This window comes from Malania oleifera, chromosome 6, assembly GCF_029873635.1.
Source record: "Malania oleifera isolate guangnan ecotype guangnan chromosome 6, ASM2987363v1, whole genome shotgun sequence".
Lineage (NCBI taxonomy): Eukaryota > Viridiplantae > Streptophyta > Magnoliopsida > Santalales > Ximeniaceae > Malania > Malania oleifera.
The window spans coordinates 6,776,359-6,803,576 of NC_080422.1; the positions used below are offsets into that span (position 1 = coordinate 6,776,359).

General features: G+C 35.7%; 1 protein-coding gene across 2 annotated transcripts; it reads left to right on the top strand.

Annotated features, from left to right (window-relative positions):
- LOC131158346 (uncharacterized) lies at nucleotides 1-26,735 on the top strand. 2 transcript variants are annotated; one of them, XR_009137458.1, is made up of 4 exons: nucleotides 109-769; nucleotides 9,782-10,703; nucleotides 15,482-15,579; nucleotides 26,159-26,207. XR_009137458.1 is itself a non-coding variant. In XM_058113148.1 (3 exons), exons 1-3 carry the CDS (start codon nucleotides 343-345, stop codon nucleotides 26,373-26,375), a joined length of 1,566 nt encoding a protein of 521 aa, XP_057969131.1. In that variant the 5' UTR covers nucleotides 1-342; the 3' UTR covers nucleotides 26,376-26,735. The 2 variants fall into 2 exon arrangements, 1 of the variants encoding a protein (XP_057969131.1); XM_058113148.1 differs by lacking the exon at nucleotides 15,482-15,579 and having other exon boundaries at nucleotides 1-769; nucleotides 26,159-26,735.
- Nucleotides 26,736-27,218: the final 483 nt, after the last annotated feature.

Sequence of the window (27,218 nt, forward strand, 5' to 3'; positions counted from 1 at the left end):
GTTTAAATGCTTAGCTTGTGAGGGGGTGTTGAGGATCATGCTGTGCATCCTCTGCCTTAGTTTTGGAGACATATTCTGTATGTACTTTCCATTTATCTATTCTTAAATTAATATGTAATTGTTACATATAATCAATCCTTAAATCAATATAAATAAACCATACTCGCCACACTTGAATCACACAGTACACTGTGAGCTCCGAGCTTCGCTTTAGTCTTTCCCACGCCAGCGACCACTGTCGACTACGAAGCCGCTGTGGACGGCGCCGAATGCTGCACCAGTAGCTCCTCGCCATCCATTCCCGCCTTATTTTGCGTATTCGAGGAACGTTTTGGTCGGGCAATGGAGGTCGAACCCGACCTCGTTGATTTGAAACCTGCCGATGTCAGGAACCGGAGCGTTTCGGATATTTTTTCCTACCTCAAGTGCACGTTCCGGCCGAGAGACTTCGACATGGTTGAGCAGATCTTGGTGTCCAGAGAAGAGAAGCACAGGCGCGAGGAGGAGGAGTCTGGGGCTAGAACGAAGAAAGTCGTGAGTGATCTTCTGGTGAAGATCGAACTTATAGAGGAGCAGAATGCAGATTTGAAGAATAAGATGAAGGACTTGGAGTCCGCGAAAGCGAGAGCTGAGGCTGAGGTTGAGGCTTGGAAGAAACGGTTCGTGGAATTAGAGGGTAGGGTTTTACTCTTGGAAGAGGATACAGCTGTGTTGATGAGGAAGGAAAATGGAGTAGAAAACAGGGGCTCTATGTGCGCCAAGGTTAAAGGTTAGTTAAATTGTGTTTTAACTTTTACCCTTATAATTTTTTTTTAAAATTTCACTATATTGCTTTGCTCCCGTTGCTTCCCAGTCCAATATTGCATATATTGATTTTGGTGACAAGAATTCGGGTGGAATAGAGTCAGTGATCAGGCTTAATTTGAGTGGCGACTGCCGAATGGGTGAATTTTTATTGGTTTTTTGGTGAAGGGACTTGACACGCCATCCCCCAAAAGAGTGGTTGGAATTGGATTTATCTTTTCTTGGGTTAGTCCCCGTTTTTAAAGACATGAGCTTTCATGGTGGTTATGTGTAGTTTCTTCTCTGACATTTGTTTCTTAGTAGATTTTTGAGTGTGGTAATTTGTCTTACTATGATGGAAGGAGTGGCCAGTTGGAACTTCCATCCATGGTTCTCTTCTGAGAATAAACTCCTTTAAGAGTTTAAGTGAATTATTAGGATTTTTTTTCTCCTTATTTGATATTATTTTGGAGTAAAAAATTTATTTGTTCAATTCTTCAAAAATAATTGGGTTTAGAGTTTGAAATTAACATGAACAAGACTTTGACATTCAATCTGCAATAAAAAAAAAACCAATATTATTAAACTTTAATACTTACATACTCATGTCCACTTCCAAATTGGAACATAACAAAAAAGATTTTACATTAAATATTGTCATTGGCTGAATACTTCACATTGTGTGGAGGGCAGTGCAAAAATAATTGTAGTACACTAGCTTAATAGATGAAGTAAAACCATAGGTTCACCAGACGAACAATTTCACAGTTATGAAGTAGTGAGCAATTGTGAGAGTGAACATGAGTCAAGTGATAAACATAAAGCAACAAAATTTATATTGTCTCACTTTTGTAGGTAACTATCATGGGAGGCAAGTAGGCTAAAATACGTTCCCAAGAGCTAGTGAGTTTTATAAGATTGATGAACATGCACCTCCCCTATTCTCAATCTAGCACCAAGGAAACTTCAACGTGATCAAGGAGTCATACTTCTCTTTTTACTAAGGCATTAATCTACCAAATGAATAAACTCTATGCCAGTATTTGTTAACCGCCAATGTGCACAATGCAAGCCATCACAAGCAAGCATAATGTCTTCAACAAGTTATGGTTGGCCATCCATCTCGTCGATGTCTTTGTGGACTTTGGTGCTAAATACTCTTCAATTTTTTCCATGAAGATTGCATATCTTCACTCCAACTGAGTTCTTCATCTCCAAGGCCTTTCTGTTTCACTAAGAAATCATGTTGTTTTCGCCTTGATAGTGCGAACTGTCTGTCCACAAGGATCTCTTCAACTTTTTTGTTTGCCTTTGGGAGGTGTTCAATGATGCTTCGGTACTTCGGTCTGTTGCATCAGCGATGAATAACTTGTTGGGAATTGGAGATTGTGGACTACAACAAATGATTAACTGTTATTAATTTAGGGAAACAGATTAGGTGCCCCATACCTTACACTTGGACTCTCAATGAAATTTCACACCCAAACTACAAACACTCGTATACACTTAAAATGCAAACACCCAAGACTCTCACTCACAAACCCATGTCTAGCACACAAGCACACTTGATTTTTTTGCTCACGTACTCTGTTCTCTTCTTGCACACAGCACACACAATTTCCTTGTGTAGGGAGCAATGGAGTCTTGAGCTCCTTATAGCAACTGAAAGTCAGTTGCTTCCAACTCAAATTTTCTGGAAATTTCCAGCGACACAGTTAGTTTGTCTTCTTTGAAATTTCCTGCAGTAGATGCTGAGCTTTCTAGAAAAATGGTGAAAGAATTCTTCAAGGAGAAAGGGGATTTTTGGAGAGAAGAAGAGCATTCTGGAGAGAAAAAAATTCTGGGGAGAGAGAATTTCTAGGAAGTTTCAGACAGGGAGTGAGATTTGGAGAGAAATATGGAGGGAGGGAGTTTTCTGGGAAGCTTCCTGGAGAGAGAAAGAGAGAGAGTCAGTGTTCTTTGTATACTACCCCTCAATGATCACTTTCTCTCAATGTCTCTCTCGAAGTCACACCAAGTTGCCTTCTGAATCCTTCAAACTTGGCACCACTTAGTCCTTCTGTAAATAAGTCCACAACTTGGTCTTTAGCCTTAATATGCTTCGTACCAATCTCTCCTTGCTACCTTTTCCCTTATGAAATGGAAATGCACCTCCACATGCTTAGTTCCTATGTGAAATACAATGGTCTCTGCTAGGTGTATTGCTGATTGATTGTCACAATATAGTTGTATAGAATAATCAATTGGTTGGTGAAGATTCTCCATAAATTGCATTAACCACATACTTCTTGTGTTTCCATTGCTTCCGCCTTGTACTCTGCCTTAGTAGTTGATAATGAATTGTTGGTTGTCTTACTGCACCGAGAGACTGCACCAGAGCGAAGATTGAACACATAGCTAATAGTCGAACGACTTGTGTCATGATCACCAATGTAATACGCATCACAATACCCTTTAATTTCACTGTTCCTCCTTTACCATATAAGATCACTTGTTTCCCTTTTAGGCCTTTACTATAAAAGAGCTCAAGTTGACAGCTCCTTTCCAATAGCTTGGAATTCCCCGTACTGCATCTAGTTGAGTCTTCTTTGGTTTTTCTTCATATTCCAGCTGACCGCACTTACTGCAAATGATATATCTGGTCGTCTCATTTTGAGGTAGATCAATCCTCCCACTGTTTGCCTATAATGGTCACATCTTCCTAGTCTTTGCCTTCAATTGAGCAAAGTTTTGCATTGGCTTCCCTTGGAGTGGAAAGTGACTTGCAGTCGATCATTCTAAATTTTCGCAAAAGATCTGCAGCCTATTTTTGTTGACATAAATTATAATCCTTCATTTGTTTGCTCTACCTCGAGACCAAGAAAATGCTTAAGTTCTTTAAGCTCCTTCATTTGGAACTGAATTGAGAGATTAGTTCTATTTTGATGTATCTCAACTTGATCATCTTCAGTGATTATCAAATCATCAACGTAGATAATCATTATTTCCAATTTTTTTTTCTTTGGGCCTTTCTAAGAAAATTTGAATCTGTTGGCGATACTGAGTAACCACTCTGTATTCGAAATTTTGTTATCTTACCTTACCATGCCCTTGGTGCTTGTTTTAACTCGTACAATGCATTCTTTAATCTACACTCATAGTCTTCATGCTCTTGAGCCCTATAAGTTGTCTCTTGTATATGGCTCTATCCAACTTTCCATGCAGGAATGCATTCTTCACATCCATTTACCAAAGCTTCCAAGATTTGTTAGTTGCAATGCAAGCAAGATACGCATAATAGTAATTTTTTGCTACTAGGCTAAATATTTTGTCATAATATAATTCATATTTTAGAGAGAATCCTTTCTTCACATCCATTTACCAAAGCTTCCAAGATTTGTTAGTTGCAATGCAAGCAAGATACGCATAATAGTAATTTTTTGCTACTAGGCTAAATATTTTGTCATAATATAACTCGTATTTTAGAGAGAATCCTTGAGCCACTAGTTAAGCCTTATACCTTTCTATTGATTTGTCAGGTTGAGTCTTTATTTTGTAAACCCATTTGCAAGATATGGGTTTCAAATCCTTAGGTGATGGCACCAAATTCCATGTCTTCTTCTGTTTTAGTGCTTGAATTTCTTCCTCCATTGTGTTCCTACATCCTGTTCTCTGTGTAGCGTCTTCATACGAGTTGGCTCTTGTACTCTACTTTCTTTGGTCAAAGCTGCATTTGCATATTTAGGATTTGCCTTTCATTGTCTTGTGGACCTACAAAGATGTGGTTAAGGGGCTTCTTCATCTTTTACTTCTTCTAATTGACTTGGTCAATATTCTTCAGTAATCCTCTGATGCATTCCTGCATGCCATGGACATCTAGATTTTTTTTAGGATTTAGCTCTAGATTCTTCTCTGCCTTGATCTTCCAATAGTTCAGCTTCCTCAACTCTCTCTTGTGTTGTCTAAACATTCTCAATATAAGTTTGCTCTTGCATCTTATTTCGCAACTTTTCCTCAATTTCCTTGGTATCTAGAAGCAATACTGGCTGTGATGACCACCATGATAATGCCTCATCAAACGCTACTTTCCTGGAGACATATAATGGTCGAGTGTGGGATCACAACATCTGCATCCCTTTCTTTGATTGTTATAGCCCACTAATATGCAAGGGCTTGCATTTTTTTTTGAACTTTCTAGGTAAATAATCAGGCACAAATACATAGTATGATAGTATAAACAACCAAATACTTGAAAATGACTCATCATTGGTTTGATGTTCCAAATTCTAGAAGGGTGAAGTGAATCCTAACTTTTCTTGTGGTAGCCTATTAATCACATGCACTGTTGTCTTCATGCACCCTCCCCAAAAACGTGGTGGCACATTCTTGGCATGTAGCATATTTCTACATATTTTTGCAAGATGCTGATTCTTTCTTCTTGCTACTCCATTTTGTTGCACTGTGTTTGGACAAGTCAATTGTCGGCATATATTACGTTCTCGAAGAAGTCTAAAAGGTCTTTTGATGTATACTCTCCCCCATTATCTGTGTGTAGACATCGTATCTTTCGTCTTGTTTCTTTCTCCCCCATCTTCTTGAATTCCTTAAAAATTTGTTTAATACTTTTGATACATACATATATATATTTCCAGAAAGTCAACCTATACGTGCCTAGAGAAGTCATCTATGAAGGTTATCATGTACTGAAATCCATTGATGGACTGTTGTTTTACTCCCCCAAATATGTTCGAGTGAATTAGTTTAAGAGACTTCTTATATCTGAACTTTGAATCTTCGTATGGTAATTGATGTGCTTTTCCATGTTGGCATCCAGCACACACAAAATGTCTTCTTGAGCATCATCCTGGGGAAGGCCTTTGAGTATGGAATTTGTCATCATTGTCTTGAGCTTATGATAACTTACATGCCCCTTGCATGCCACAAGTGTGTTGTCGCATTCTTTCTTGTCTTATCCATGTATGCTTCTTGAGTTGACATTACGTAGATAGATCATCCTCTCATAATTGGTGTACCCACAGGCTGGAAACTCTAGTACACCTTGACATTGTTCAAGCCAAACACCACGTAATTCCCTATAACAGTGTGCTATGACTGTGATACTGATAGCATATTTTTCTTCATTCTAGGAACTTGCAATGCATCTTGCACTTGCACTCTTTGTAAGCTGAACCTTGGTACCATCATTGTCTTGCCAATATGAATTAGAGGCAGCTTAGAGTTGTTGGCAGTTACCATAACTTGCCCTCCTTTGTATTCAAAAATACTTTCTAATTTATCTCTGTCTCCAGCCATGTGATTGGAACATCCAAAATGTACTACCCAATCATTGTTATAATTAACTAGTTTAGCACTTACCGTAATGAGTGATAATTCTTCCTCCAATTCTATAATGCAAGAAGTTACGTGCTCTTCCTTATCACTTACCGTAATGAGTGATAATTCTTCCTGTGATTCTATAATGCTAGAAGTTACGTGCTCTTCCTTGAACTTGTCCTCCATTATTGCAAAGGATGTTTCAAGGTCTCATTTTTTTCTTTATCATTCTTATCTAGATGGATGTTGCGGCATTCCTTTCTGCTCGTCTATACAACAGTCCTGAGTGAAGTGTCCTCTCCTGCCGCAATTATATTATTGGTTGTTTTGTCGCCAATGTTTGTTATCTTCATTTTCTTTTTTGCAATGGTTTTGTTGAGCTACCCCTCATTGAGAGCTCCTCCTATCTGACCTTTTTTGCCAGTCTTCTTGCATCCTTCTTGATTTGAATTCTCCATTGTGTATTCTCACAACTACTTTATCCTTTCCTTTAAAGGCTCTCTTGTTAAAAAGAGCATTTTCCTCATCCTGTGGTGAGACTCCAAACATTTTTTTGTCCAAAGCCTCTTGGTTGGCTAGTATGTTTTCCAACTTTGTTAGAGCTGGTCCCTTGGCTCATCCACGAGTGGCAATGATGAGACTATTATATTCCTGCCGAAGGTGGAGAATAATAATTCTTCTTATTCTTGTATTTAAAATTTTATTTTCTGGGTCTAACTGCAGAATTTCTTCCTAAATAGTTTTAACTTTTGTGAAATATTCATTGACAGTCATATTCTGTTGCGAAACCGTCAAAAGCTCATGTTCTAACTGTTGGAGCTTCGTTCCATTTGTCTTGGCGAAAAGTGCTACTAGCGTGTCCCACACATCCTTGGGTGTTTTTATGTCCTTAATGTGTTGTAATAGTTCTTCTTCTATAGTTAGCTAGCGCATACAGTGCCTTGCCCTCGTTAACTTTCCATTTCTTCAATTCTTCAACATCAATTGTTGGTGTGGTTATACTACCACTGATGATCTCCCATAAGTGTTGTCCAAGCAGGTAAAACTGCACACAAATGCCCTGATTTTTATAATTGTTGTGGTTGAGCTTCTATATTTTGCTTGCCAAGGTTGCAATATCCGTCATCGTTACTTGCTGATGCCTCGCACTTAACAAAGTAAGCTTAGTCCCATGCCAGCTGATTCACAGCCCCAAACTGGCTACTAGTGAAATCTTCTTGTGCCACAATCTTTGCAATGGTCCCTAACTGCCGGCTCTGATACCACTTATTGGGAATTGGAGGTGGTGGGCCACAACAAATGATTAACTCTAACCCTATGTTTGGAGAGACCTTGGATTTGGAAATATGAAAGTGTGTTGAAATTTGTCCAAATAAAATCCAAATCCGAAGTCTGAAATCCATGCTCCCAAATGCAGCCTTAATAATTTATTGAAACAGATTAGGTTCCCAGCACCTTAAACTTGGACTCAATGAAATACTCACGCCCAAACTACAAACATTCATATACGCTTAAATATCCCCACAAACGCAAAACACGCAAGACTCTCACTCACACACCCATGTCTAGCACACATGCACACTTGCTTTTTTGCTTTCACATTCTGTTGTCTTCTTGCACACAGCAGACAAAATTTCCTCGCGCAGCAGCTAGAGCTCATTATATAGCAGCTGAAAGTCTGTTGCTTCCAACTGAAATTTTCTGGGAATTTCCAGCAACACAGTTTGCCCATATTCCTGGAAATTTCCTGCAGCAGTTGCTTGAGCTTTCTAGATAAATGGTGAAAGAATTCTTCAAGGAGAAAGGGGATTTTTGGAGAGAAGAAGAACATTCTAAAGAGAAAGAATTGCTAGAGAGAGAGAGGGAATTTATGGGAAGGTTTTAGAGAGAGAGAAAGAGAGATTTGGAGAGAGGTAGAGAACAACGAGGGAGGGAATTCCAGGAAGCTTCCTAGAGAGAGAGAGAGAGAGATAGTTGGTGCTCTCTGTACATAACTTTAGGCAGCTGACGGGAAACACAAGGTGCACCTTCATCCAAGATCAACCTTGTAAGTGGCCTTCCTGAATTTAGCTAGACGTGAACTGGTCACTCATATTTGCAAAGTAGTCTCTTGTCTTGATTTGTTTTGGATGGAGCTTAGCAAGCACCAAATTATTGACATTTGAAGTGCACCAGTATTCTCCTGTGATGTGTTTGCTTTTTCATTTGTTTACATGCTTTCCTCAGGTAGGCTTGGGCATTCTCCGTGTTCTGTCTCCATGGCAAAGATGTATGCTTCTGAACTCCATTTTTTCTTTTTGTTTCAGCTTGCCCATTGTGTGAGGTAAGAATGGCCTGTAACAAGCTTAAAAGGACTCTGATGCGCTCTATTGGGCATTGAATCATAACTGAGCAATGTCGAGTAATTTGCACCTATATCTTTTGGTTGGTAGCGACGAAATGGCACAAACACTCCTTTAGTATCTAGATAAATCTCTCCTTGTAACCATGAGTCATTGGGTGATAGCTCAAAGAGATGTCAAGCTGTGAGATTAGGATTCTGAAAAGTTCTAACCCATATGATATCTTGGAGATGACATCCGATACTTGAAGTATATGTTATTTTTTAATTGATTAGGATTTTCTAAAAATCATTTAAAGCATTAGTTTATAGGATTCTGGAATAAATATATGAATCTATATGTTTTTAACTAGTTTGCAAATGCAAAATATGAATTCACGAACGTGGTGTGCATTACCCATTACATAACATCCACGATGGCCGCAGCCATTACTGTTATGTGGATGGTTACTTTTACTTGAACCCATGATTGTGAGTTCCTGATTTACCAACTCTTTTTTCATTTTGAAAATGAAAGTAGAATGTGGGCAGTCCAGTGAAGTGAAGTGTTACCTGACATGGCATTTGCATCCATGAAGAGAGCATGGATAGAAATAAGATATTTTAATTAGCACTCAGTCTATTTATTGGATTTTTTTAAGCACGTGTAGCACCTACACCTGGGTATGAGGGTGAATATCAGTCATTAGAGTTGGTGTGCATTGGGGCTCCAATGCTCAGGAATTTTCTCATTTTATTTTGTGGCATTGCACAAGATACCATGCATGCATCAACATGCCTGCACGCCTGGTGATCAAAGGAAATTGTCTATATGTGTGCATCCATGCTTGCTTGTGTATCTAAGTGTGTGTGCATTTGCGTGTAATTGATAATGTCTGAAGCAAGGAATTTAAAATGAGGAAATTGGGAATTAAAGGAGAAACTAATCTTTGTTTTAAAAGAAAAGTAATCACTCCCACAACGAATATTTTTATAAGCAAAGAAAAGAGAAACTGGTCACAAAAGTGATATTACACATTTACACCCTCAAAGTTTGAGGGTGCTATTGTTTTGATCCTTCACATTTTAATTTTTTGAATTAACAGCCTAAAATTTCCACATGCCATCATTTGGCCCCTCCTGATCTAATTTTGTCAATTTGTGCTCTAAACACTTGTACTTGTTGTCAATTTGCTTCTCATGATCAAAATCCTTATCATATTTCATTCATTGACTACTCTACTAATGATGTCATCTTGCAGTTATTTTTTTTTTAAATTCGTTTATATTTTTTTATTAAAGAAAGTTAGAAGCAAATAGGCAAAATAAAAATTAACTCATGTATGTGTGTTGGGGGGTTGGCAGGTCATCATTCTATTGACATAGTTCGTGTTCTGGGAGAAGAAGAAAGTAATCCTTCTGATTCTGAAATGAAATATGGAATGCATGTTAAAGGGCAGTCAGTGGTTGAAGAATTGGGTATTAATCAAAACACTGTTTCCCCCACAGCAGATGGTTGGAAACCTGCTTCTGGATGCGTTATTGAGATCAGTGACAGTGATGGTGAAATTCCAATTAATAAACAAAATGCTGTTGGTCCAATGGATTGGGCTTCAGGAGGGTTTTTGAGTGGAAAAGAAACAACTCAGAAATTTGAAAGTCGTGCATGTTCAGGACAAATAGAAGAGGTAAATGCGATTGGCTGCATGGAGAAGTGCCTATTGACTTCTGCTTTCAAAAGAAAACGAGCTTCATGCACAAATACTAGTGATAATGATGATAGTGATGATAGTTCTCCAATTGGTGAATGTAAATTAAAGCCACATCAAGAGTTGATTAATGGGTTCAAAGTATCCCCCTTCAGTCACCGCACGGCACAACCCATCTTCTCAGGCAGTATCACTGTTGAGAAATCTGTTGGCCATTCTACGCAGGATTCATTTCCCTTGAGACTGTTCGAAGGGAAAAATAGGGCTGAGCAGAACTCTCAGAATCATCTAAACAAATTTGTTGTGGACAGTTCTGATAGCTCTGATAGTTCTGATAGTGGAGATAGTTCTGTTGACTCTCAAGATGAGGTCAAGAGGGATTTGGGTATCAGTCAACTTATATCAAGACTCAGAAGGATTAAAGATAATGAGATGTGGGAGTCTGAATTAGACATGCTTTCTGCATTTAAAAATTGTCCTCGATTCTGTATGGAGGCTGTTTGTGCTCTTTATAGACAGCAAATCTCTGTGGGAAAATCAGTTGTTGATCGAGGATTTAGCGAGCTTGATGCCTTCAGGTACAAATAAAGTAACACAATTTATTGTTTCTGTTAATGCATTGCTATATTTATGATTTTTCAAGCTTTTGTTTTTGATTTGTTTCTTTCAGTATTATAAGAGATGACTCATAGTTACCAGAAAATGCTAACGCCTTAGTGAACCGCGTATTGGAACTAACATTGCAAAATGTGGTACATTTTTGTTCCGAAACACCAAGTATAACGATATTAAGTTTTAATTCAATATTTTTTACACATCATATTCTTTTTATTTGTTAAAGTGGAGAATTGTCACAGTATAATTTCATCCTAATTCATTATGTATCCATTTCACGAAAGAAAATATCTTCTAGATTTTGAAACATTTCAACATCCTCCCCAAAATAGACAAGTGCCACTGCATATTTTTCACCAGTATATTTGTATCAATATGCTCCTAATGGTCCATATTTTAGAGCATGTGCAGTACCACCATTTCGTTCCCATTCCATGAATGAGACAGTTCTGCGTTCTAGGTAACATTGAGACAGCTCTAGATCTGCTGCGGCTTGTTCGTTATGGACCTCTTTCTTGTGATTGGTGCCATATTTCTTGTGGAGTTATCTATAATGGAAACTGATTTAGATATTGTAAGAAAAATAGAAGATAAAAAGGAAGGTGATTTTTTTTTCTTAACTTTATTTTGGAGCTGAATGGTATGAAGATGTGTGCTCTTTTGTTGTAGTCACTTTGCTTACTTTACACCTGGCATGCACATTGTCATGTACCCTCTTCTTTCTTTTCAATAGAAATTTTAACTTTCTAAAGAAAGAAGACAATCAATATGTTAGTTGCCAGGAACACATTCATACATAGACTGAATCCTGTGATGGATGCATTACATCATGGTTATGGAACCCGGATTGGACTGGCCATTTTGAACCGGTTCAATTGGAACCGGTCACCAGGCAGGTCCGTTCAACACCCTATAACCTGAAATGAAGCAAATCTGTGTTGACTCAACCAACCTGGTCCAAACCAGGTCAAAGGTGGGTCAATCCGGATCTTTTACTTAAAAACAGAAATTGATGGGGGAGGCATGGGCTGAAGCTTTAACAGTTGACCTTCTCATAACACGTTCCTGCCTTGCCACCATACCAATTGAAGTTTTTTGTCTATTAATAGGTTAAATAGCATATGTAGACGACTAGAGTACACACATAGAAAACATCATGTACACATATTAATAATAAAAAAAATTGGAATATTTTGATAGTTGTTAATGACTATTTTTAAGAATATAATAATAAGTTTAAAGAATATTTTAGAAAAACAGAAACGCAATACAAATTTTATTTAGATAGTTGTTAGTGACTATTTTTGGTTTTAGTTAGCTCATAGATGACTTTAATTAATCTTTACATATGTTGTATATGGGATCAGTGTGATTTTTTTTTTTTTTTTTTCTAATATAGATATATAAGTACATATAAATATATAAAATATATTACAATGTCATGTTGACATGACTTGTTCGACTCCTGGTTTGACCCACCGGTCTGATTGGTCGTAAGTTACTGATTTGGTCGGTAGTCTGGGTTTTAAAGCCATGCATTTCATCATAGTTCTTTTCTACCTTTTCAAAATTTATCTTTTATATATATATATATATATATCTTAGTGCCCACATTTCATACTTGGAAAACATTAGGGAAATGAAAGGAAAATATGAAGGAATTCACCTCTCATGTTTGGTTATCAAAGAAGAGAAAAAATAAAATAAGATATTGCATCAATGAACAAAACTTTAATTTCACTGATCATTAACATTTGCTTTTTCAGCAATCCAATGCAGGGAATTTTCAGCACAAGCATTTGATTTGCTTGGGCATGTTTAGTATTGAATTGGGGCCAAAGTTAAAATGCTATTCAATAGAAGGGGCCCATGCTTCCTTTGTTGAAGTAAAGACAAACTGTTTGATTCGAGTTGCCTAAGAATTTGCTTAGCAAAGTCCCCTATTTGATATACTGAAAAAAGGAATAATGCGCTAGGTTTAAGATTGAGGAAAGTCCATAACCATATCAATCACTTTAATCCCCATAATGTATGACACAAATGTATGCATTTCAATTAGGATTATTTTATTAATATACATTCTTTTCATTCCATCAAAAATCAAATTAATGGTAGAGATGCTTATGACCTCCCCCTCTGTGCCTTGCGGTAATGATGCCCTAGCGTTATGACCTTTACCAAAATGGTGCTGTCCAGAGATCAAATTATTTTGTGCATTGGGTTTCACTTGACTGTCTATAGGTCCATTGTATGTGCTGGAATTACCATGCTGTTAAGTATTTTGATTTAAGTTCTTTTCTTTCTAAAAGGTAGAATAGAATAACCTGGTTGAACTCTATAATGCATTGAATGTTCCTTAATAAGTCCCATTCTTCTACCCTTTACTAGGAGTCAATGACTATTCATAGCTATTACCTTGATACTGAAGAAGAGTCCGATTCAAGGTTTCATTTCTGTCCCACTTGATCCTAATTCAACATTAGAAGTATATTGATTTTTCCCCAATAACTGCATATGTGTTTGTAAAGTACTGCACAATTGATTCCATCCATAAATTTCTTCCCTATAAGCTTGAATCTCAATCAGAATGCTAGTTCCTTCTGTTCATATGTTATGATTTGAATATACCACACCAATTCTTTATGTATGGATGATGAGATTCCATTGATAGAGAGCCAATTCTAATAAACTTATTGGATTGGAGTGTCCGATTGGCATGCATCTGTTTGCTAATATGAGTGGGGTGCTTTTACTATTAAGCCATGGATGCTTAGCACTTAGCAGGGATCCTCATGCTGTGTGAATAACCAAATTCCCTTACTGAACTGAAATATTTAGGATAAATCAATGCAATTTAGGTTGCATCAAGGAAAGGACATTAATTGAAATCCTAGATATTTGAATTAATAACGATATTGAGAGAGATAAAGAATTTCACTATTTCTTAGATTCATGGACCCAATTCAATTCAATGAGATCTTTCACACATTTTTTTTCCCATTGAGAATGTTTATGAACTCTTTGATGCCTGAATTTTAAGTATACTACTTTCACATAATTCACAAGGTTCATCAAGTGATCAATTTTTCACAAGCGAAGGTGTAGTGCTCTTTGAAGTAGCGGTCCTAGAAAAAATCTCTATTTGGTAGTGCCTTTTCCTATACCTATGAATTTCATTGGACCCCAAAACATACTTTGGTAGAATCTTTTGGGTTTTCCAATATCAATAGGTTGATTGTTTTGCTCTTATATCCCCCAAAAGGAAAAAATATCTGTAAGAATTGTTTCTTGGATCGAAAAGAGAGGCCTTGAGTTTTCCTAATAACTTAAAAGCATACTGTGCCTGAATCCAATTAAGGTTTGTGGTGGTGAAGAGACTGGATTAGAAAAAATAGGGAGTCTAGTTATAAGGTATCTAATGAAACCGTGACTGGAATTGAGATCTCATTCAAAGAGAAAGATATCAAATATCAAGTACTATTTGTTACAAATAACATCTTGTCATTGCATAACGTATAAAATGTTGACTAATTTGGGCAACATTGAACTTGGTAAAATAAAATGGTTGAATAATTGAAAAATGTAAATTTTCAGGAATATGCATTGAATGCTGAGATTACGCATTGAATTTATGGTACTGGATCCATAATCAAAAGAAGTGTCCGGGATTATTCTAGAAGAAATGAAACAAAAGAAACTGTAGAGCTAGGACAACTATTGCACAAGGTCTACCCAGTGCTAAATGCAGAGGAGCATAATATATTGATATGAACATTATGAGCTGTCCTGTAATGCAAAGAGTTGTTGTTGATACCTTCTTCCTAGTTCAGTCTTTGAAGGAAGAGATAAAAGGGCTTTATGGAGAATGAGGTTAGAAATCCATAATAGCTGACGACAATGACCAAATTGATTTTCTTTATGCATGAGGTTGCTAGATTACCAAGTAGAAAAGATTTTAAAATCCTTACAAGCCTTTTTCTTTTTTTTTTTCTTTTTTTTTCTATTGCAATTTCTGAATTGTAATATGATGATTTTTTAACTTACTACATATAGAACAAAAATATATAGGCTAGATATGTCAATGACACCAAAGGGATATTAAATGAATAAAATTAGGATATGGATGGTATATAATAAAATAGAGCAACTTTGAGGTTCCTTATGAAATGTGGCTTGGAGTGGAGTCAGTGACAATGAAGTTCTGGGAGTTACAATATAAAGGAAGCTTTGAGCTCTGGGGCGGCTCTGCCTTTAGGCAATTGAGGCACCTGCCTAGGGCCCCCAAATTTTTGGGGCCCCTCAATTTTTTCTTAATATAATAATATAGTTTTTGGGCCCCAAAAATTTTTTTAATTAAATAATATTAATATTATTTATTATGCTCTATTCCCATAATTGACTTCCCAACTAACAAATAAATTAAATTATATTTTAAAATATAAAATAAATACAATTTAATTCTTTTTTTTTTCAAATCTTATACTTCCCAACTAACACATTTATTGTATTTCAAATTACATATTACTCCCATCTCTCCCTCTTAGTCTCTCTAAAAAATTTTTTTCATCTCTCACTCTCATCTCTTGGTCTCTCTATGATTTTTGCTCCAACTATTGTGTTCATCATCTTCGGGCCTCCGATTCTTTGTAATTTTCATCAACTCTAATTTTAATTTCAATGTTCGCATATTATTTTTCTATTATTTTCACTCTGAATTTTTTTTTTTTCTATTTTTTCTTAGATTTTGGAAGCTTTGAGGTTAGAGCGTTGTATCCGGCAAGAATCCGATATCTCTAAAGTCTCGCTCGCCGATCGATTCGCAATAATAATAATAATCAGGTTATATTGTTTCAATCTACTATTTCTATAGATTTATTAAATTTATTTTTATTTGTTTACCTAATTTGTCAATTTATAGTATTAATTTTGAAATTTAATTATGTCAACGAGAAAATATGAATCCGGATATGAAAAACGAATAAAGAAAAAAAAAAAAAGAAGAATTAGTGTCATCTCAAAAGGGAGCTCTTGATAAATTTATTTTTAGTTCTAAGCAAAATGTAAATGAGCAAGATGAAAATCTTCCAAGAAACGAGCAATCAATTCCAGAGATGGAATTAGAATCTAATATAATAATAATAATAATAATAATAATAATACTGATAAAGATAACATTGATATACAGGAAATGTTCACTAATGATATTTCTTTTGAAAGACATTTTAACAATATAGAAGAAAAATAAATAAATAATAATGATAATATTTATGATCCAAAATATTGGGAAAATATAGATACCAAATTATGAAATTTACTAGTTGAAAAAGGTCCTATTAGGGATAATGATTTAATTTTTCCAAAAGATGAAAATTCAAGACATTTTTCAAATATATATTATATTCGAAAATTATCAAATGGAGAGAAATATGATAGAAAATGGCTTATATGTTCTAAAGATTTAGATAGAGTATTTTGTTTTTGTTGTAAGTTATTTGGCCAAAAAGTAAATAACCAACAACTAGCTAATGAAGGGTGTAAAGATTGGAAAAATCTTAGTACTAAGCTTAAAAGTCACGAAATTAGTGAAGAACATCTTTTCAATATGAGTAAATGGGCTGATTTAGAGTTAAGATTGTTAAAAAATATAACAATTGATAAAAATATAGAAGAACAAATTAACAAAGAAAAAGAACACTGGAAAAAAGTATTATTGAGAATTATTTCTGTTGTGAAAACTCTTGTTAAAAATAATTTGGCATTTTGTGGGAAAAATGAATGAATTTATCAAGAGAATAATGGAATTTTTTTAAGTTTAATTGAAATGATAGCAGAATTTGATCCAATAATGAAAGAATACATTCGGCGTTTTTAATATGTTGAAATTCATAATCATTATCTTGGTCATAATATGCAAAATGAATTGATAAATTTATTAACTCTTAATATTAAAAAGAAAATTATAAAGCAAATCAATGAAACAAAATATTATTCAATCATACTCGATTGCACTCCGGATGTCACTCATCAAGAACAAATGTCTTTAATAATACGATATTTGAATCTTTCTACAAGTCCAATTAAAATAGAAAAACATTTTATAGAATTTCTAAAAGTAGATGATACGTCAGGAGAAGAACTCTTTAATGAATTAATAAATGTCATACAAAAATTTGAACTTGGTATTGAGAATATAAGAGGGCAAGGATATGATAATGGATCTAATATGAAAGGAAAACAACAAGGTGTACAAAAGAAACTATTAGATATAAATCTTAGAGCATTTTATACTCCGTGTGGTTGTCATAGTCTTAATCTAGTACTTTGTGATATGGCTAATTGTTATTCTAAAGTTATAACTTTTTTTGGAGTAGTACAACGAATATATACATTATTTTCTTCTTCTACGAAACGATGGAAAATTTTAACCGAATATGTACCAAATTTAACGGTAAAATCATTATCACAAACATGTTGGGAAAGTCGAATAGAGAGTGTTAAGGTAATAAGGTTTCAAGCTTCTCAAATTAGAGATGCTTTACTTCAATTAGAAAAAACTAGTGATGATCCAAAAACAAAGAGTGAATCTTATTGTATAGCAATTTATGAAATGGAAAATTTTGAATTTTTACTAGGAATGATTATTTGGTATGACATACTATTTGCTATTAATTGTGTTAGTAAAAATTTACAATCAAAAGATATGTGTATTGATGTCGCCATTAATCAATTAAAAGGTCTTATTGTTTTTCTAAAAAATTATAGGGAGAATGGATTTATATTTTCTATGATTTCAGCAAAAGAGATTGCACTTGAAATGAATATTGAACCTATATTTCGTAAAAAACGTGTAATTAATAAGAAAAAACAATTTGATGAGAATGCTAATGATGATACAACACACTTAGCTGAAGAATTTTTTAGGATTAATTTTTTCTTATACATAATAGATCAAGCTGTTATTTCATTTGAGAGTAGATTTGAACAATTTCAAACACATGAGAATATTTTTGGTTTTATATATGATTTAAAAATATTAAAATCATTAGATGAGAATAATTTGAAACAAAAATGTTTGACACTTGTGAATATTTTAAAATGTGGAACACATTCAGATATTAATGGTTTTGATTTATTTTCAGAATTGAGAATTTTAAAAGAAAGTTTGGAAGAAACGAGTACACCAATTGAAACATTGAACTTTATAAAAAAGGTAGATTGTTTTCCAAATGCATTTATTGCTTATAGAATTTTATTAACGATACCTGTGACAGTTGCTTCTACAGAAAGAAGTTTTTCAAAACTTAAACTTATAAAAAATTATTTGCGATCAACTATGTCACAAGAAAGATTAAATGGATTGGCTATGTTATCAATAGAAAAAGAAATACTTGAAAATCTAGAATATAAAACTTTAATTAGTGATTTTGCATCTCAAAAAGTTAGAAAAATTAATTTTAAATAAAAATAAAAATGAAATAAAATATTAAGGGTCCTTGATTAAATCATTCGCCTAGGGCCCCATATTGTGAAGAGCCGGCCCTGTTTGAGCTCATATTGATTTTTAATCACACTAGAACAAATTATCATTTACTAGCATTTTACATAGAGAGAAAAATGGAAAATGAATTTCCTTTTTATTTTCTTTTCTCAAATAAAATTCTTGCTCCTAGCTTGTTAAATGAATTTCACATGAGCACCGCCCAAAGCTTTAATGAATAAATCAACAAGCTGAAAATCAGACTCCACATGAGTGGTTGTAATGAGCTTTTGTACAAGTTTCTTATAAACAAAGTGGCAATCAACTTCAATGTGCTTTGTTCGCTCATGGAAGATTGGGTTGGCGGCAATATGAAAGCAGCTTAATTATCACATATCGACGTAGGCTGAGAATGTGGAAAACCCAATTCTTCTAACATGTCCTTCAACCAAACAAGTTCACATGTAGTGTGTGCCATAGTCCTATACAACTCAGCACTTGACCTAGCCTTTATAGGTTGTTTCTTACTCTTCCAAGAAACAAATTAGCACCAACAAAGATGCAATATCCGGTTGTAGGTCTTTGGTCGAAAGGCAACCCGACCCAATCTACATTTGTATATGCTTGAATATGAGTGTGACCCCGATCGTAATATAAAAGTCATTTCCCTAGTGCACCTTTGAGATATCTCTAAATGCAAATTATTGCATCCTGGTGACTTGTTCTCGTGGAATCAAGAAATTGACTCACAACACTTGTTGCGAAAGATGTATCTAGTTGAATGATTGTGAGATAATTCAACTTCCAACAAGTGTTTGATTCTATCCTGGATTAAGCAACAAATTACCCATATCTGGCAGTAACTTACTATTGGGATCTTTGGGTGTATCAATAAGTTTGGATCCCAAAAGCCCAGTCTCATCTAGAAAATCTACTTCCTCTGTGACAGGATGGTTCTCGTACGGGTTCTCGATACTTCTATCCAGAGAAGGATTGTAATGTTCTCAAGTCCTTGGCCTCAAACTTAATATGTTGAAAAAGCTTTAGGTCATGGATACCTTGATTATCGTCGCTCGTTACACGATAAGCAAAATCTTGTCGGATGAAGTATAACAATAAATTATAGAGTGATCTATTGCACTCCATCGAGGGCCAAAATCAAGTACTACAAAACTAAATTGGCCAAATCCACGAAAATTTTGGTAGAAGAAAGATACAATCTTGTAAGAAGGTCTTTGATTGGTATAGTTATTGTAGTCGGGGCAAATTGGATGCATTTTTCTCTGTATCCTCTGCAGCCATCTTAGTTTGATTATGTTAATGATTATTTGGTCATTTGGAATTATTAGTGTGTGTTAGAGTTATGTTAGTAAGTGTGACTTAGTTAGGGTATTATGGTCATTGGTATTATACTTAACATATATTATAAATAGAGGTAAGAGACCTATCATTGGTGCTACGTCTTCCATTTTTCCCAATTATTTAACATGTCAAAGTCAAGTTATTGTGTATGTGTATGATATTGTGATTACTAGAGATGATGGTCGAGGCATCTAGGATCTAAAGTTTTTCTTGGAGGCTAAATTTTAGACTAAGGATTTGGGACCATTGAAGTACTTCTTGGGTATAGAAGTATTGAGATCTCATATAGGAATGGTATTGTCACAAGGAAAGTATATTCATGATTTTTTTTACGAGATTGGACGATTGGGATCCAAACCTATTGATGTATTCATGAATTCCAATAGTTAGTTAGCGTCAATCTGTCAGATATAAGCGATTTGTTGCCTAACCCCAAATGGTAGCGGGCACTTGTTGGAAAGATATGTCACAGTCACTCAACCACATATATCTTTTGCAACAAGTGTTGTGAGTTAGTTTCCCTATTTTTCAAGAACAAGTCACTATGATGCAGTTTTTCACATTTTAAGATATCTCAAAGATGCACCAAGGAGAAGTCTCTTATATCAAGATCAGGGTCACACTCATATTCAGGGATATATAGATGCAGATTAGGTTGGGTCGCCTTTCAACTAAAGATCAATAACTAGGTACTATATCTTTGTTGGTGGTAATTTGGTTTCATGGAAGAGTAAGAAACAAATTGTGGTGGCTAGGTCAAGTGTTGAGCTAGAGTATAGGGCTATGTCTCACACTACATGTGAACTTGTTTGGTTGAAGAACATGTTGGGAGAACTAGGTTTTCCACATTATCAGCCTATGGAGTTGATGTGTGATAATTGAGCTGCTATTCATATGGTCTCCAACATGGTCTTCCATAAGCAGACAAAGCACATTGAAGTTGATTCCACTTTGTTTAGAAGAAACTTGTACAGAAGCTCATTACAACCACTCCTGTAAAGTCTGATTTTCAGCTTGCTAATTTATTCGCTAAAGCCTTGGAAGGTGCTCGTGTCAAATTCATGTGTAACAAGCTAGGAGCATATGATATTTATGCTCCAGCTTAAGGGCGGTGTTAATGGTTATTTGGTCATTTGCATTAGTAATATGTGTTAAGAGTTATGTTAATAAGTATGAGTTAGTAAGGGTATTATGATCATCGACATTGTACTTGACATGCATTATAAATAGAGGAAGAGATCTATCATTGATGTTAGGTCTTCCATTTTACCCAATTGTTCAAAAAATTATGTCCACAAAGATCATCCATAAGGAGAACATCTTGTACCCCACTATTACATTTGAATTGGATTGTCACCTAGTATGTCTATCCTCGCATGATTTCTTATTCAATTTTTCTTCCCTACTCCGGATGACATTCTTATTGAGACCTCTCTTCCCAAAATAGGCATTGTCATTCCTTTGCCCTTGAATGGAGTTATTAGTTCTTCAAGTAGCTTCCACTAGGGTAGCAAAGGATGACAATGTCAAGTTCTCCAAGTGCACTCGATATTCAATAAACACCCCTTGGATGCAAACTTTCACAAGCTTCTGCTCCTCAATATTATCTTGGATGTCTAACACATACTCCCAAAAACGTTCTACATGGTCCGTCAAATCTTCTTTAGACTTCTGTTGCTCCCTCCCAAGATCCACCAAAGTCGCATTCTTCTGAGTGGAAAATAATTTTTCACAAAAAAAAGAGTGGCACATCTGATCCTAGGTTTCCACTGACCTTGGTTTGAGATTAACATACCACATGTATACCTTTTTAGTCAAGGATTTTGAGAATTCCTTTAACTTAAGGTCATCATCCAATCCATAGACACGCACAAACTTCATCAGATGCTCCTTGGCAGTTGACATTACTAGACTTGCCGTTGAAGAGTTTAAATTAAGTGCTGGAGTAGTTGTGGGGATAAGGCTTGTACATAACTCGATCTATGTAAGGAATACCAAAGTTCATCCTTGCAATAAAAGGATTCTACTAATTCTTCTCCAAAATCTTGTCCAGATCCTCCTTAAATATGTAGTGAACAGAAGTGGCTAGGATGGGTGTTGAAGGAGGAGTGAGGTTTGGTGGAGCATTTGAAGTGGATCCTCCATGCTGAACTTGTTGAAGAAGCGTACTATTTGCATGAGGTATAACAGGGATTGTCCCTTGCGAGGTAGTACCAGAGAAACTGCAACAAGGTTTGAGGTAGAAGGATTTCTTTGAGTTTGTGGCGTGCCAAGCAATTCTCGAGAAGCTCAGGCGTGGATTGTGGCAAGTGATGGTATTTGATGGCTGTGGGATTCCTTGAACTAATGAGAATCCAAAGAGTCCGTGTGAAGAATAATCAAGGGGTATCTATAGAGGAGAGACAAACTGCCGCAAGGTGTCATCTTGCAATAATAGATTGACATTTCACATCTCAATTAATGAAAAAAGATATATTATTTGAGCAAATCCCGCAATGACACATGGTTCAAATGAGAAGAAAGAAAAGAAAAATGTGTCATCATTGACACGTGGACAGTTGAGCAACTTAAGAAAAGGCTAAGGGGTAGGAATTCTCTTAGCTAACCCTGACATGGGCCCACAAAGCCAAAACTATCTAGAATATGCTAAGACTAGGATTGGTAGAGACCCTGCCACGTGTATGTATGGCCTATCCCAACACGCACCATTAATATTGACCTCCTACAAGAATGCAAACATGATATAGCTAACACTAAATTTAATTAATATGTGCATGCATGTTCAACATTGTTCAATTTGATAACCTAGTTGCAAGTGGTAATTTTATGCAGTTGCACACATTAATGGATGGGATTCTAATTAGGGTGTTGGAAATTCTTCTTAGAGTCCTTGGAGGTTCATTTCTCAGTTTAATCCTTCTTTTCTTCCATTCACTAAATTTTAATTGACGAGGGGTAATTGCATTGGGTTTTTGGAAGATCTTTGGGTGGGATAATCAGCTTCATCTTCTTCTTTTTCTTGGTTTTATCAACTCTCTTCATGTTATAATGATGTGGTCCTCTTTTCTTAGTAATGAGAGGGATTCTTTTTCTTGAGATTTTTACTTTAGAAGGGATTTGAATGATTGAGAGGAGGAGTTGTTGTTTTCTTTGCCCATTTTACTGGAGGGTTGCCATATTTATGGGAGAAGTGGTGGTAAAATTTAGTCTTTGGATTCTTCAGGGGCAGTATTCTTGTAAATCTTTCTTTTCTCATCATGCTAAGGTTGACTCATTTTGCCCTCTCTCTGTTTGGGAGGCTAAATGCTGAAGTTCCTTATATTGGTAAGGCTTTTGTTTGGCTGGTGGTCCTTAATAGAATTTAATGCCAACAATCTGCTGAAAAATAGGAGATCTTCTAAAGCTCTATCACCATGTGTTATGTGTTTATAATAGTTCGAAGGATGTGTCTCACTTTTTTATTTGTTGTTCTTTTGCTTGGAAGCTTGTGCAACTCTCTTTTTGGGGTGTTTGGGGAATTATGGTTTAGTCCAAATGAGCAGAAGATCTTTTATCTATTTCTTTTGCTGGTTCTGAGAAAATTAAGGATGCAAAAAGATGGAGGAGATGGTGTGTGGAGAATTATGGTTTAGTCCAAATTAGTGGAAGATCTTTATCTATTTCTTTTGCTGGTTCTGAGAAAATTAAGGATGCAAAAAGACAGAGGAGTTGTGTTCTTGAGGTTATTTCGTGGGGTATTTGGTTGGAAAGAAATGCAAGGGTTTTTACTGGGAAGTGATTACTAGTAAGGTTTATTTGGGACGCAATCTGATACTTGGTTTATTGTTGTGCTTATAGTGTTGTCTGTTTTAAGGGTTGCTTCAGAAGATGTTGTCAGAGACTGAATGCTTTATTAAGAGGATTTTTTTTTTCCTTTTTGTTCTGTATGTGGACTGCTGGTTCTCCTTTATTGTTTCTTTTTCTTTTGCTACTCAATAAAATTTCTTTGTTAGTCTATGTAGGACTATACAAGTCATGTACAGGCTTGCAATAATGGGTTAGTCAGATTTTCTTTTTTTTGGGTGGGGGGTGGGTTTATGTTGGAGAGGAATATATACATGGCAGCATCCCCTCTCTCTCATCCAAAATTGATCTAACACTAAGCTCAGTTGGATGTTTTGGAAGTGGCAGCAGCCGCATGCATGGGGTGGGTTTCTTTCTCTAACACACTTACTGCCCTGGCCAAAAGATGATATTCAAGGCAGCTAGGAAATTGCCGGTAGTGGGAAAAGGATTTTGGGCACATTTATGGGGCAGGTAAGATCATGAGGTTGTTTGTGGATGGATGGTGAGAACCTTTGCAGTGCCCTATCTTTTGCACTGGGGATTACCACGTTAATCTTGTTCATCTTTAAAAATATAAGCCCTTTCACGAAGTCCAAGTGAGAAGACACCTGCTGCATGGTTTCACCTGATTAAGCCATGAAAGGTGAGAAGTTTGGAGGTGGGTCCAAGGAGTAGGTTTAGTTGGTATATTGGAGTTTTTTTAATTATTTTTTTGTTTTACTTGAGAAACTTTAGCAGAGATTTGAAATATTTCAGAAGAAAAGTACTCTTGGGAGAAATTAGCAATTCGTACCAAACAATCAAATATCTAAAAACAGAAAAATTTTATCGTAAAGAAAATGTGGATTAGTGATTGCGGATTGCATCAGGAATAACAACCCTAGTTGTCTAAACACACCTCATTAAATAGCGGATCAAACCCATGATTGTTCCAAAATTTCTTTTAAGGAAGAACTCCTGTTCATGCAACCACGCACATTGTTGAACCTGATATGCAATTAAAACAATCAAAAATCATAAACCTAGTCATTACCAATAGTAATAATCTATCCCTAGTTAGAAACTCTAGTGACATATTGACACTTTAGAGAACCTTGCTGTTCTGTCATAAAAGAAATGAGTGTGATTTGACAGGGTTTCGCTCTTTTTTATGCTAGAACTCTCAGACTTGAACTCTTCTAGTAACTATGGTTTGCCCCAACCGGCTCCCCACAGGCACTAGGAGGTGCAAACCGAAGGTTGCTTAACCCTTGGTGCTCAAGTATGAAATGAATGAGCCAAGCAATGATGAATGGACCAAGCATAAATGAAGTTTTGGGAATCAAAGTTGTAGGATTCCCCATTAACATTGATACTGGTGCTATAGGGGATGCTCAAGATATGCTCCACTCAAATCTAATTCCCAACCCTAAACTTCCCTCCTAAAAATTCCACACGACATCATTATTCTCTTGGTGCTGGTTTTGGAATTTAAATTGCTGAGTAGGTGGTGAAAATATGAATGGTCATTGGTCACAACAAATTGCTGCAATCTGGTTTCTGCTTGTACAGCCAGCTTTGTGGCCATATCTTTCTCATGCAGTTGTACTCATTCAGATGCTTCTGATCTTGGGCTCATTAAATAGCCTTATGAATCTACTCCCAATATGTAATTGGTTTCAATTAAGATACTTAGAGACTTGAAGAAATACATTAAACCTGTTGGCTTTTCTGAAATTTAGCTTCATGAGGCATGGATTTGAGAAAGTAACATCTTCCTTGTTTCTTACAGGTGATTACAGTGTGGCTATGTAGAGCCCTTCTGAGTGTATTTTCTATGGATTAAGAATTACAAACAATACTTGTACTCATAAAGTTACAATAGAAAGAGTACCAAAAGGCCATATTTTAAACTGTAAAATGCTCTTTCTTATATTTTTCCTTTCTTGCCCAATTTAAGTAATTCTTAAACCATTTGAAAGCTGACTCAATCTTCTAAGAAGCCCAATAATGCTCGCATTTCCCAAAAGTTAAAGATCGGTCTAAGTGGCTTGTCTTATTGAACTCATTAGCCCTTGGGTCATTCAAAGCTATGCTGCATCTGACTATCAGAGTTGGCTGTTAGCAACAACCTCAATTAGAAAAGCAGGGTAAAGGGCATTAGTAGAATTAATGATTTCTAGCACGTCCATAAGTTTTTTTCCTGTGGTTTCTCTCTCTCTCTCTCTCTCGGATTTTTCAGCAGTACCTCATGCTTTTGTTGGGACCCAGCCCTGATGAACAAATGTCCAATCCTTTGCACCTTTTTTAAGAGAAAAAATATGAACCAAATTATCTACGGAAGAATTAAAATGAAATTGTGATGAAATCACATTCAGACTTGTTCCAAACCCATCTATATAACTGATGTCAATCATGTAAAACGAATAGAATGACTTCCAACTGCAGTAAAGCCCAATCTACTCCTGCTCAGTCATTCAAGGGAGAAATTGCATTCTAGACTTCAAAATTTCAGCCTCTCATCCTTGTGACCAAACTAATCAGTACTCTACCATGTTGATACCTGTTGAGCTTTAATTGTCCTTGTTCCTGAATGTAAGATGGAAGTAAATTAGCCCTTTTATGGAAGTTCTCAGTGTTCTTCCTTTTGGATTAAGTCAAAAAATCTGACTAGTCAGTAATCCTTTGTTTAATAAAGCATTTAAACTAAATTTTATTGCCCGACTGCTGTGGCTTGAATGTTGGTATTGACGTCAATAGCATAATATGTCGCAGGGTAACTTGTTTGGCCAAGTTCCTTATTGATGGTGATCCACAGCACAAGATGAATAAATCCATCAGCGAGCTGCAGAAGCATGATCCTAAAGGTCTAAGTGACTGCAGAAGACTAGCCACCCAGTACTCCAAACAGTTATTCGAAATTTACAGTAAGAAAGAGGACCCTCTCTTCCCCCCTTCAGGAACCATCTCTTCAACCAAATTGTTTTTGTGAATTCTAACAATGGCAGCAGCAGCAGGAGGATAAATATTTTCGATTCGCCATTTCTTTTTTTGAAGGCCCATCCTTGCAGGTTTGCTTTGCATAGATTGTGTGCAGTCCTGTTATTTACACTGCAATCTTGTATGGCTTGTTTTTGTATTTCTAGGTCTTGCTACTCCTATAAAACTCCTTTCTTTATGTGGGGGATAGGGTGAGTTAAGTTGCTTCACCTGTGTAATTAATTAGTTCCTCCGTGTCTTCCATTTCTGTCACCATCCATGAAATGGATTGTGTTAGTTGAATTTAGCCAATAATTATGTAGTGTTTCGATAGTTTGTGTAGTATATAACTCCCACATCCTTCATGATCAAACATTCTTGCTTGTATGTTTAACTTTTAAACCAGCTATAGATGTCAAACCCGAAAAAGGAAAACCCAAATATAAAAAGAGAAGGTGCATGCTAATCTTTCATTGCCCTTGAATGCAAGTGTGGCTGATCATGTTGCCGAAATTTCTCTCTTCTTCATTTGTTCAGCTTCAGCAGAAAAATAATGCACTCTTCCATTCTACTGCTGGCATGTTTGTTGTTTTAGTGTTACTCAAGTCGTGCTTAATTGTGAAAAAAATCAGTTTTATTTTTTGTTTTTCAATTTTTTTATGGAATTAGGCAAGTATTATCTTGCTTCACGTCTTTTTAAAAGTTCATATAGATAGTGTTTAGCGAGCATAGATTCCAGGACTTAGACTTGAATTTATGTGAATTTAGAAGAAATTCAATGCGATTTCGTAAATCCATACAAATTAAAAGGTGTTAGTTAAAATTAATAATATAAAATGATAAAACTTAGATACAA

Bases quoted from the DNA above. Each gene is read 5' to 3' on its own strand.
- LOC131158346 (XM_058113148.1), top strand. From the start codon at position 343: ATGGAGGTCGAACCCGACCTCGTTGATTTGAAACCTGCCGATGTCAGG. The intron at 770-9,781 runs GTTAGTTAAATT...GGGGGTTGGCAG, and splicing joins TATGTGCGCCAAGGTTAAAG to GTCATCATTCTATTGACATA. The intron at 10,704-26,158 runs GTACAAATAAAG...AATATGTCGCAG, and splicing joins AGCGAGCTTGATGCCTTCAG to GGTAACTTGTTTGGCCAAGT.